Raw genomic sequence first — 13,220 nt, forward strand, 5'->3', positions numbered from 1 at the left:
GTGTTGGCTCGGTAGGGCCGAGACAGTTAAGTTGAGCGATTGAGTTGAAGGAACCGACATTCGTCGAGAAAACTTCTCGGTGGAGTTGGCTTTCGTCGGGAAGACTTCTCGTTAGAGGTCAACGACTCGACTGGCCAGAGATGGCTTAATAGTTGATACACTCGGTGGAATTTATGTTGACCAAGTTAAGAATGTGCTATATGAACACTAAGTTAACTCCACATCCGTGGTGATTGAACGGAACAATTTAGAGATTCCTCCATTGATTACTTTGTTTCTTATGAAATCCTCCTCTGTTATCTTCTTCACCCGCGGATCAAGTTGGTTGGTGTTCCACATTATCAAATAGTAGGACAGGATCGACACTGAATCCTTGCTTGCCAAGATGTGGGAGGAGTTTTGCTCGTACGTACTAGAATCAATTCCAAAGGCCTTGATCGTCCTTGACGGTTCGGGTCTTATCCCCATGCCGACAATGGTGGTGGCTAGGAGGAGATCGTCCTTATCTTAGGCATGGCCACTGATAGATCACGTAATGAAACGAGTGGAGTGTCCATTCCTTGACCATAGACAAAGACTATCATATTTTAGTAAAAGATGATTAATTGACTTGGGGTGGGAGGGTTCTCCGAGGGTATCCATCTGTCAGGAATGGATCTATTGTGTTATTTTAATAAGTCCGTTATGCTCTAATCAACTCGGCATCATGTGGTGACGACAAAGACTACCATAGGCTCGTATTAGAGGTTATCATGTGTTCTAGGAATATCAAATTTGGCTTAGATCGAGAGAGACTGTCCAAAAAAATTCCACTTGAATAATTTTTAGAACCACTTTACCCTTCAAGTCAATTCAATTTTCAGAGATTTAGGACGATTTAGCTAATTAGTTAAGACCACTAATCAGCAAGAAGAACGAGATTCTAACGATATAAAATTTCTTCTACAGGTTCGATATGTCATCACTTGTTATGCAGTGGATCCGGGCAGCTCTGGATCCTCCGCTTGCTGTCGGCCAGGCCCGCCACGGCGGAGGCGCCGCGGGTCGATGCCGGTCACTGCCTGATGGGGGGATACTGGTCAGCATTCCAACGGCGGGAGGATCATGCCTTGTTGCCTCATTGTCGATACCAAATAAGGTATATAAAGTTAAAAAACAAAGAGTTGTTGATTATGACTAAAAGACTTGTGAGTTCTATTAAGGATGACAGAAGACCACTAATATAAGGGAGGTCTCAAAGAGTAGAACATTAGGAATCACGAAAGAGCCGTTTTTATATCGATCATAAAAGGGATACAATCATAATACTCAACGCTAGCACACACTACAACACATTCAACTTGAGTATGTAGGTTAACATGACATTTGCTCAACCAAATTTAAGAAGTTTTACATTCAAGGCATATCGGCCATATTGCTACTCTCCGACGTCCATATTAAGCTGGATGAATGAATTGCGCATCAGTCTCCTTCCTTGGCGGCATATGTCTCGGTCGATATCGGTTTTGATAAGGAAAATCCAGGAAAGAGTCGCTGTTTTCAATTATGAGCAAACAATGAATCAACATATTTATACTAAGAATGAAAGGGGGAAAAAAGTAGAATAAATGTGTACATTTAGTCTCCTTTTCTCATTGGCTTTTCGTCGATGATTTGGCCAATTGGTTGGTTTAGAGCCTGTGAGAGATATCCAATCCTCAGTGATCTCTTTCTTGGTGAGTGACACTCTCAATTCTATCTTCTTTTTCTTCTCCTCTTCTCCATGTTCATCTTTTTGTTTGCTCCTTGATCGAAGAACTCTCTCACCGGACGAGATATCCGCCTTGAATTCCCTTGTTCTTTTCTTCCCTCCCTTCTCTTGTTTCACAACACTCTCCTCCTTAAGAGCGAAGTTGTTCGCGACGAGATGTGGATGACCATCCATGTCTAGCAGCGTCGCGTTCTAGAAATGAATGGGAAGAATTGTTACTCGACAAAGAGGGAAGAATATGAAAATCAAGTAGACTTTTCAGATGGTGAAATTGAACTTGAATAAATGAAAAATAGAGGATGCTACTTGAGGTCAAGAGATACAATGAATTACTTACTATTTGACTAATATTAATAAATATAAATTATAAAATTGTTTCCTTAAAATATTGAATAGAATGCAATAATTCCTAGCTGCCAAACTTGTTCCCTTCTAATTAGAATCCTTCCGTTACCTTCTTACTTAACAAAGTAATAATTATAAAAATATCACCTAATTAATTTTAAAAATAAAATTTAGGTTCAAATATGTCAAATTGATTACTATGCCTTTATTTTAAAAATATATACATTTATTTGTATTATTTTCAATTTCTATACTCAATTCAATTGTGTGCTTTACTTAATGAAATCATAACTAATTGTAAAACAACTATTGAAAAAAACTATCATCTTACTTTTTTTTTTTAAGAAAAACTTTTTTTATATGAATGATATTAATTTATTGAAAGTGCATACCTTTTCCTTCTATTGCTTATCTATAAACAAAAGTTAAACTTAATCTTGATGTGTCATATATTCTTCAATACCATAAACAAACAATTAATCATTTTTTTAAAATAAACATTTCTAGCGCCGTCTATTACTTATACCGATCTAAGAAGTCGGTATTATTAGTAAATATTAGAGAACAAATCGATTCAATAATGATGAATTTGTTATTAATTTAGATAACAACTAATAGCTTATCGCCTTATAACCGTTACTATCACTTTGAATAAGGAAACTATGGGGGAGAGTTGTTTTCATTCATGAACAAATCAAGAATCAAATTCTAAGACACTATATATATATATATATATATATATATATATATATATATATATGAACTTTTTTTTTAAAAGATTTCTAGTTATGTCTATTGATAAAGTCAGTAAATTTGTATAGAATATTGTATTTGATTGTATTGTTGAATCTGAATAATTAATTTACATGCACAATTGATTGTTGGTTGATGCTTGACAAATCCATTTTATGATGTAAAATCGAAGAGCTAGCACAGAGCTTGTTTCAGTGGCTGGCGTCAGATGCAGTGGATTGACTCACCCACTTGCCGGCGACAGTATCAGGCGAGCACTTCACAATGTTCTGCATCAGACTAGCATCGTCTTGGACCAGAGCAGCATCCTCTGCTTGCAGCTTACCTGAAGTCACTTTTTCGATCGCGATCAGTTCATCGAGGACTTCCTTGATGCTCGGCCTCAGGTCGCCGTCCGCCTGCAAACACCTGAATGCCAATTCGGCCACCATGGTGATCCTCATTCGAGTCACCTCGTCGTTCGGGTGCCAGAGCTCCGGGTCGACCAAATCGACCAACTCATGGTTTTGAATCTTAGCGATTGCCATGTTTGCTAAATTTATGTCACTCCTTTCTCTCCGGAGGTCGATAGGCGGCTTCGAAGATATGAGCTCAATTAGCACCACGCCGAAGCTATAGACGTCGCTCTTCCCTGAGAGTTGGTAGCACCGGTGGTACTCGGGGTCGACGTACCCCGGCGTGCCTTGCGGAGCCGTCGAGACGTGCGTGGCGTCCATCGGAAAGAGGCGGGAAAGCCCGAAGTCTGCAATTTTAACATGGAAGCTATTGTCTAGCAAAATGTTGGTGGTCTTGATGTCGCGGTGTATGATCGGAGGATCTACCGCGTGGAGATACGCGAGAGCATCCGCCGTCTCGATGGCTATCAGTAGCCGCATCGGCCAGGTGAGAATTCGCTCGGCCGCGCGACTACCGTGGAGGTGGTCGGCGACGGTGCCGTTCGGTATGAACTCATAGACGAGGAGGAGCTCGGGGCTGTGGTGCGAAGTAGAGCCGTAGAGGCTGACGAGGTTCTGGTGGTGAAGAAGGGAGAGGATCTTAACCTCGTTCACGAACTGCTCGACGCTTCTACAGTTTTTACCGTATAAGCACTTGACGGCGACGGTCCGACCATCCCGGAGCTTCCCTAATTAAATAGCAAAAAGAACCAGACAAGATTTAACCAAATTAATTAATTAAGATCGTGCTGAAGCAGAGAACTCATGATCAAACCTTTGTACACAGTGCCAAAGCCTCCGTCCCCGAGCTCTCTGGATGAGTCAAAGCGATCGGTGGCCTCCTCGAGCTCATCGTAGGAGAAGACGTGGGTCTGGAAGTGATCCATGAGCACGTCAGGATCTTTCAACGAAAGTTTGGAGGGTCTCGAGCTTCTCCCGGTTTTCAGCCATCTCCAGAAGAGGAAGATGACGGCGCAGGCGAGGGCGACGAAACCAGCCGATCCAACAGCGACTGTGTGAGGAAAATTAATCATCGTCAGTCTGAAGATTTTGAATGTTAATTAACAAAGCAAGATAAGATCTTGCCTTACCTGCTATTAATTTCCTAGTCGACCACCACTTGATCCCTCCTGCAGCATCATCGATCACAGTCATGAAATCGACTGAATTTAATGCGTTTAATTACCAGACATCGAAATTGACCAGTTCAATCTCAGATACTCACTTTGGCAGCTTCGGCGGGAGACTCCGTGAGGGCACATGCAGATGAAACCCGGCATCGGTGAGGTGGTGCCGTTATCGTACCCGCACCGGCCGCCGGTTTCGTCGCACGTCTGGCAGCTCCGAGCAGTCCAATTCGCCACCCATCCGGCGGTCAACAAGGCGGTGAAGTTACTTCCGAGGCTCACGTCAGAGTATCCCAGCACCGGCACAATCGAGAAGCTACAGTTGGTGGGCGTGCGGTTGGCGACGTACTCGCCGGCGAACAGGGCCGGGGACGCGAACCCAGGGCAAGACATGTCTTGGTACCGATTACCCGGGTTGGAGCAGTTGAGGAGGAATAAGATTCGCTTGTTGGATAGGCTGAGGGCGAAGGGGTGCGCGTCGGTGGCGTTGGTGGCGACGACGAGCCTGCAGAATTCATCGGCGCCGCCGGCCAGAGCCAAGTGGACGGACTGGTTGGAGTAGAAGATCTGTCGGACGAGGAAGTCGAAGCCGAAGAAGATCGAGAAGAGCGTGCCGGTTTCGTTGTGGCAAGTGAGGCCGAAGTAAGAAAGAGGATCGCCGCCGCAGAAACTCGGCTGGTGGCCGGAGATCCAGAAGGGGTACCGGACAGAGTGGTTGCCACATAGCTGAGGAGCGCAAGAGTCGTAGCTAGGCGTGGGAGGAGCTTGCTGCTGCAGTGTTCGTTGCAGAGAAGAAAGAAAGAAGAAGAAGAAGGAGGTAAGGAGGGAGAGGTCGTTGAGCAGCCACATGATCTAATCTTTCTTTCTTTCTCTCTCCTCAGCTAGCGAGGATCTAATCTTCTTCTTCCGCCTTGTAATTATGGAGGTCTGAGTTTGACTTTCAAAGGGACAGTGAATCGTTGACTTTTGGAATGAGGAGACGGCTAGCTGCTGGATCGCGATTTGGATCCGACCGAATTAATTTGCGAGCAATAATATGTTTAAGAAAAAGTTTAAGAATAAACATAAAATCATGGTCCATCATTTTTTTTTTTTTTTTTTTATGGGTCTCATCATTTTATAACTATTTTTTAAAAAAAATTTCCTCATCATTTTTCTTAATTTGCGTGATTTTTGCAAGGGATGGAAGAGAGAAAGTTGCGTGCTTGAGTCTTTGGTTGATGCTCTGCAATTGAACTTCATGCTTTGACGATACTGTCGTGCTGACTGGTGCGCTCTACGAGAGAACAAGTCAAACACGAGACTATGATATCCGTGCAAGAAGCAAAGTACATACTTCATTCGTATTTCCATGGAGATTACTCGCGTGGTCGAGACTAGTAGAGAGGTGTTGCCTAGAAGTACATGGAAGTAAGTGGGAAGGTATTCTACGGGCAAGAAAAAAAAAATTCAAACCCCCTAAATTAAGTAAATGGACTTTTTTTAAAAAAAAAATACGCCTTACTAAATATTTTATTTTGAGATTTTTTTTTAACTTCGGATGTTATTGTAACAGTTAGGATTAGCTGTGGTATAACATATATAGAAACTTGAATAGTTATTATAATGTCTCCTCAGATGGATCTAATGGCTAGCGTATAAAATATTATTATCATGAGGTCTGAGATTCAAATCTCGATAAAGTAATGTCTCCCTTATGTGCTAGTCATTATTCCAAAGACTAGTAGTCATCGCCGCTCGTGATTTACTTCTTCCGTGTTGGTCCTGGGACGATTATCAAGTAGTTTCTACATATTATAGTATCGGCCTAAATATTAAAATCTTAAACCTTAAATCCTAAACTCTAAATATCGAAATAGTTGATTTTTCATAATATGACAACTACCGAGTAGCTTATACATGTTGTAACAACTATCAAGTAACTTCTACACTTAGTTAAATATTAAATTTTAAAATTTTAAATCCTAACTCCTAAATTGCCAATAATATTATATCAAAATATTCTTTATCAATTTGATCAAAATTATTTCTTTCATCGAAATCACTTTAAATTAATTAAAATCATTTAAAAGTAGTTGTAGTAGCCGGTCCTAACTGTTACAATAACTTATAACTTTGAAAGTAAGAAACAATATTCTAGCAGCTAACTTAGATAAGAGTTATTTTATGAATAAAAAATCTTATGGAGTGTCTTTTGTTTTTTTTTCCTTTTTCGTTTTTTTTTGTTTTTTTTTTTGTGGAAAAAGAGACGCTTTCAATGATTTGTATAATTTGCGATTTTTCTTCTACTTTTCACACCTCTGTAACACATTATACAAAGATTCAAGACGAAGCATGTAACATAGATGTGCACATTATACAAAGATTCAAGATGAAGCATGTAACATAGATGTGAACCTAAAGTTTGAGTGTTGACCACAATTAAAATTTAAAAGAAATAGAATCGTATTCGATCATTAAATGGTTGATGTAACTGATGAAGCAGCTAGGACATTAACAGTTTTTGTTGGTGATTTGTCGATGATCTAACAATTTTTATTCATAGGCTGGCAATCAGATCATTTGCTGACCCACTGGACATTAAAAGAACAATTTTCTGGAGGGTTTTGACGGCTTAAAACGTAGAGGATGTTCTTTAGGTTCAGCCAATCTTTGTTTTACCAATTCTGGAAGGAGCATTTTGTTCCTCGCCCTTCCTCTGTAACTCGATAAAGTTACGCCCAACAACGATATGCATCTTGTGCTAAATGAGTGACCAAAGAATTCAGCTTCTGACTCCGAACAAACAATGTGTCTTCCGATAATAGAACCCGTACCGTTTCTCGATCATTTCAGCCTATGTATTTACTATATCTTTACCAATTTGTTAGGATCATTTCAGTGTATTTACCCGTAAATCTTCGGCGATAGATTGTTTGTGTCCAACAACAAATTCCTCTCATACCGTCCTATGGGGTTGGGAACAACTCTAGCACTATCGTTAGAATACCGCAAACACACAAAAAGAAGAAGAAAAACAACTTAACATGGTTCAAGATGTTCTTATATATATCTATCGAGAGAATCTAAATCCATATAATGTAAAATAACAATAAGAAAAAAAAAAAGGTAAGTGGCATCTCGATCTTCCCTAATCTTTTGCAATAATGATATAGAGAAGTCGAGAATCCCACCTACTAAAAGAATTCTCTAAAAAGTTCTTTTTCCTTCTCCTACAACTTACAAATGAACCTCAATTTTCTAGGCTCTAGAATGCTTTGGTTAAAGCATTCTTAGTCTTAGCCATCATTAAATAAAATCATCTAAACAAATCCTAAAAAAACCTACATTAAGTTCTAATCTTCATCGGTTAAGGCAAATGATAGCATAAGCTAAGCAACATGAACCAAAATGAATAAATAAAAACAGTAAAGAGATTACTTAACTAGGATTTTAGATAGTTTCTTTATTTACAAAGATAAATTTATTTTCTTCATCTGATCATAAAATATCAAAAAAAAAAAAAAAAGATAAAAAGAATAGGCTCAAGTTGTTAGAACAGTGCAATAATGGCAGTGCAAAGAACCTTTGAAGTGAAGATACTGTCAAGAACCTAATTTTTGACCTCCCTTATCTGAAACCATTCACCATCTTTCTATCCTTCTGAAGAAAAAAAAGCTGATGTATATTTATGTTACCCGACTCGAATCTGTTTCATTGCTAATTAATACGTATCGATCCAATAAGTAATCGATGACCAGTCGAAACAGGATATTGTAGATTGAATTCACTTACTTGGTCGAGAGCTTCTCTTTGGAAGATTTACATGATCATGAGTTGGGGGGAATGAAGCCTGGTCCGAAACTAATTCGTATCTACGAGCCGTCTTCAGTCTGTTGGCTTCGAACCAGACAACACTCCCCTCAACTACGACAAGTTAAATCAGTTGCCGATCGACTCAGAGAAGGAGAAGAAGAGACACGAAGAAGACATGGTAGTATTTTCCATGGTTGCTTTTATAGGTGAAGAAGAAGAAGAGGAATCCCTTCAGACCATGACTTGGAGTCCACTTTCAGTAAGGGCTTTCATACATTTTATACATAATGAGTAATTAATTAACTGGCTCGAGGCTTAACAATCTAACTAACTAACTACATAGTCTAATTAAGTCAACTCAGGTGCCAATTAAGCTAAGTCAACACTCTTCGCGATAACATAAGTGAATCTCAGCTCGGGTTCAAGTTACTTGATTTAGTCATGACCGTTCTTCGCACGAAAACCGTTTGTGGTTTTGTACCGGTACCGGTGCTAGTCGTCGGTGTTTGAGATATTGTCGGAATTCGATTTGATTAGGGTCTGACTAAGCTGTGGACTGCTACACTTTATTCTGTAGGTGAAGATTGTGCTTTTGCTTGCCACTGGGGAAAAGGAAAGATGGTGGTGTGATGAGGGGTTGCTGAAGAACCTTGAGCAAATGGGGAAGCACACGCCAAGTTGTGATTCCAAGCTTAATCATCAAGCAACACACAAGGCAGAAAAGCTTTTGTGTCATTGTGCGTGTGCGCGCGCGCGTGACTGAGAAAGGAACCAAAAGGTGTCAAAGATTGTGTCGTGTTACCTTCGGTATCGATCGCGTGTCACGGATCGTAAAGCAGGGGGCTTCGCGCACGAGACCTAGAGCTCATGAGTCTAAAAGTGGACCTCTTTGAAGCTACAACCTCTAATCGAAGGTGTCGATGGTTAGTTATCTTACGGTTGAACCGGTTCGAACGAATGAACCGGCCAAAGGGTTTTTGGATAGGAGGAGTAGACCTTGATGTGTATGCAATTTTGTGCCATTGCAGTGTGAGCATTGTGGGACAAGCTTGTGTAGTATGAGATGTGCTTCCATTTTGTAAAAGGTAAATCTGGAGCAGGTTTAGTCGTACAGTTCTTGCATGTGTAATATGCAAAGGTTATACGCTTGATCACGATGCTCATCCAATCTGCTCAAAGGAAAAGTAACAAAGGAATTGTTTTCTGAAACAACAAATTTAATAATAATAATAATAATAAACTCATCAGAAAGTCATTAGAGAAAACACTCCACTCCGCGGAACACAATCATTAACATTCCCGATTCCTCCATGAAACCTGAAATTAATTAATCAATCGATCAATTAATAAGCTTGTTGCACGTTGATATCCCTCTTTTTTACAAAATACGATTACATTCGATCTAAAAAAGTTTTTTTCTCTTTCTCTGTATTGAGAAAAAACTAATTCTACGATCAAAATAATTCTAATTTTTTTTTGATATCCAATATTCAATTTCACGATCAAACTAATTTTACGATCAAACTAATTTTAAAATTAATCGATAAATTTTTCATTGATCATTAGAAAAATAATATATCATATATAAAAGTTAAACTCTCATTTGAGATTCAAAAAACTCGTTCCACTCTTTACTATCACACTGTAACAACATTCATATTTGAATGGAGATGAATTTAGAATGATATCAGAAATCGTTACATTAAAATAATATTTGTATTATTTTCAGAATCTTCTATGTTTTCTATACAATAACATTTTATCCATATATTTAAAAAATAATATTTAACCCTTTTTGACCAAAAGTAAAAATCTTATAAAAGATAATTATACATTTTTTATAATTTTCAAGAATAATAAAGGGAAAAAGCAAATATTAAATTGATTATTATATTATTCGATAAAAATTCTGAAAAAATTTATATATACACAAACATAAACAACAAAAAAATAACAATTCTAAAAAAATAACCAACAAAAAAATTCATTCCTTCACTCTTACCAAATTAAAAAAAAAATCAAAATTTTAAATTGATAAATCAAAATCAAATAAAGATAGAACAAGATTTATTATTAAAAATCTCCTACTCATCATCAAATGATATACAATATGAAATATGAATGATTTTAATTTAGATTCTTTTTTTATTTAGTAAAGATGATGAAATAAATTTTTAACTGATTATCTTTTATAAAATTTCTCATATATGACTTTTGGTAAGCAAAGTAAAATATTATTTTTTAAATACGGATAAAAGGTTAAAGGTATTTTATTTTATTTTTACTGCAAAGATACCCACAGAAAATAAAAGTTATTCTTATTCATCCTACTGACTATTTTTATTTCTCCCCTAACAAAAAAAATAAAATAAAATAAAACAAAGTAATTTAATACAAAATTTATTTTCTAACACAAAATTTCAATAACACAGATCGAAACAAACTCGAGCAAAAATTAAAATATTAGACGAGAAATTGTAGGTGGCAAAACTCCTGGAAGCTGGGCAATTGCATAACTCCGAGCTTCGTCTGGTGTCAGATGGTTCCCAATTACAAGGAACTCCGTCCTGATGACGCTTTCTACCTCGTTTCTGTGAATCTCTTGAACAATCTGATAGTTGTAGGGGGGAAGCCATCTTTTGTAACCTGAGAACAGAGATTATTAAATTCATAAAATCATAAAAACACAATAACAGAACTTGAACTCGAAGAGAAATTTAAGGTGTTTGAAAAGAATCACCTAGCCTGGAATGTTTAAGATTAGTGAAAAGTTGCAAAAATATTAAATTAGTTGAGGCTATCGAAAGGAAGAAAAACTGGAAACATTACTAAGCATTAACAGGTAACGAATGGAGTTGGACTGTTTTATTAAGGGATTAACTTGTATAGATTACGGTAAATTACCGAACCATATAGCTAAAGTTTCTTAATACTCAAATCTTGTACCAAGTTTTAAAATTATAACGTACCTCATACCTATTTTACCCCTCTTTAATGTTCTCCAATCAAGATCGATTAGGAAAGATTTTGTGGTCCTAAACTCTAAATTCTAAAATATGATTTGTGTTCAAAAATGTTCTCAATATAGTATGTCAAATTAGGACATGAATATAATAAAAAGAACTAAACGAACACATAAGACATGTTTCTATGTCATTTCGAGCTCTTTTGATCCATCAGCCTTTTTGGCCAAAATAAGTTATGGATCTAAAGATCTCAGAATAATATGAAATCAGATTCTATGTGTCTGGTTCTCTTAATTATATTTATTCACTCGATTATATCCGAAAAATCTTATTCGTGTTAAAAAAATCATTGATTTCAATCAGGGGCGTAGTCAGGATTTACCATTAGAGGTGGCGAATTCAATAAATTTAAAAAATTAATACAACACAAAATTAAATTATCTAATTCTAAAATTCAAAAATATTTTAAAAAATATAAATTATTTAAAAACATTAGTGTAGGTCGACTTTCACAAACTAAAAGCTTAAATTTTAAATTTAAATAGTTGAAAATTAATTTAAAATCAAAATTTCATGCTTAGTCTTGGTTCTATTTGAAACAACAATCTGTCAATCCCCAAAGTTTATCTATAACTCAAAGTCGAAGAATCATCTGTGACCTCATTTCCTCGTAACATTTAACATTCTTACGTTTGAGACTTCCATTTCGATCTACATAACTATCAACTATCAACCTACTAAAATAACGCTCATAATTTTTCAATTCTCCTTTAATTAATAAATAACTTGTTTCTTGTTAACATGATTTTTTTTAAAAAAAAAACAAAGGGGAAAAAGAGTTGAGTAATTTGAATTAGTCGAACAAATTCTATTTTCTAGAATTTTAAAATAAGATGAAAATTTAATCCAATCAATGGAGTGGGAGCTTGTGGGGCTCCTTAACCCATTGACCTTGGTTTGTTGGTTCCAGACATTGTAGTGGAGAGGCGGAGAGGGATCAAAATGTGGTGGTGATGCAGCATGACAACCGGATCGACCACATGGAGTCGCTCTAGGTGGCGCACGACGGTGGGCGCATGGTATCTCTGGCGTAATGGCTAGGGGTCGATTCTCAGGAACTGACGACCTGGGGTTTACTCCGCCATGCGCCTATGGCCTGTGTACCTGCATGAACCTCCCTCCATATCCGTGGGGCCGGCACTAGGGGGGCCGCTAAGGTAGCGGATCTACCTTTTTTCTAGGTGGCGCACGAGCGACATCCTTGGGACCTGCCGATGGCCAACGAGGGTCGGATCCGGGCATGGACAGCCAGGAAGCAGCTTCGTGATTCTGGATTCCTAATCCATCACGTCGCCGTCTCTCTTTTCCTCCGTTGCTTGCAAACATCTGTCGAGGTCGTCTCCGCCCTCTATTGCGTCGTCAATGACCACCAGCTCCTGCTCTCCATGGAGACAAGCTGCTATGCTTTCCTTGATCCCTCTCATGTCAAAGTACACCGCATTTTTCCTTGCTCATTTCATATTCTTCTCAAATATTGTTGCGATTCACCAATCTTTGTCTCTCAAATCATTGCTTCCTCATTGTAAAGGGGAGTAATTCAATTTACATAAAAACCTAAGCTTTTTTTTAAAATCTGAGGGGGGGGGGGGGTGCAGTCGCACCCCCTCGTCCTCAAGTGATTACGTCCCTGCTTTCAATATATTGGGTCAAATTAATGTTTAAGGGCATGAATATAATTATGAGAATTGGACAAACACATAGGACCTGGTTCCATATCATTCTAAACTCTCTAAGTCCATTAGCCAATTTTAACCAGTTTCAAGCAAAATTAACAGATGAACTTAGAGAGCTCGGAATGACATAAAATCAAGTTCTATGTGTTCGTATAGTTCTCCTGATTATATTTATGTCCTTAAACATAATTTAACCTAATATATTGAGAGTAGTGATTTTTTAAATATAAATCAAATTTTTAGATGCATTCGTGTTTTAAAAAAATCGTTGCTCTCAATATTGTTACGTCAGTGCAAGTGCACAATTACGTCGTCAG

General features: G+C 37.8%; 1 protein-coding gene and 1 pseudogene across 1 annotated transcript; both read right to left on the reverse strand.

Moving 5' to 3' along the window:
- Positions 1 to 2,956: 2,956 nt before the first annotated feature.
- Positions 2,957 to 5,506, reverse strand: LOC121975398 (LEAF RUST 10 DISEASE-RESISTANCE LOCUS RECEPTOR-LIKE PROTEIN KINASE-like 1.2). The gene is made up of 4 exons (XM_042527020.1): positions 4,508 to 5,506; positions 4,374 to 4,412; positions 4,058 to 4,294; positions 2,957 to 3,971 (listed from the first exon to the last, which is right to left on the reverse strand). Exons 1-4 carry the CDS (start codon positions 5,256 to 5,258, stop codon positions 3,040 to 3,042), a joined length of 1,959 nt encoding a protein of 652 aa, XP_042382954.1. The 5' UTR covers positions 5,259 to 5,506; the 3' UTR covers positions 2,957 to 3,039.
- Positions 5,507 to 10,505: 4,999 nt separating this feature from the next.
- Positions 10,506 to 13,220, reverse strand: part of LOC121978363 — a 45,371-nt pseudogene continuing 42,656 nt past the window's right edge.

This window comes from Zingiber officinale, chromosome 4B, assembly GCF_018446385.1.
Source record: "Zingiber officinale cultivar Zhangliang chromosome 4B, Zo_v1.1, whole genome shotgun sequence".
In the NCBI taxonomy this organism is placed as follows: domain Eukaryota; kingdom Viridiplantae; phylum Streptophyta; class Magnoliopsida; order Zingiberales; family Zingiberaceae; genus Zingiber; species Zingiber officinale.

Excerpts from the sequence above, each read along its gene's own strand:
- LOC121975398 (XM_042527020.1), bottom strand. The coding sequence starts at position 5,258 with ATGTGGCTGCTCAACGACCTCTCCCTCCTTACCTCCTTCTTCTTCTTC. Across the intron at positions 4,295-4,373 it reads GACTAGGAAATTAATAGCAG|TCGCTGTTGGATCGGCTGGT; the intron begins GTAAGGCAAGAT and ends TTCCTCACACAG. Across the intron at positions 3,972-4,057 it reads CTTTGGCACTGTGTACAAAG|GGAAGCTCCGGGATGGTCGG; the intron begins GTTTGATCATGA and ends CTATTTAATTAG.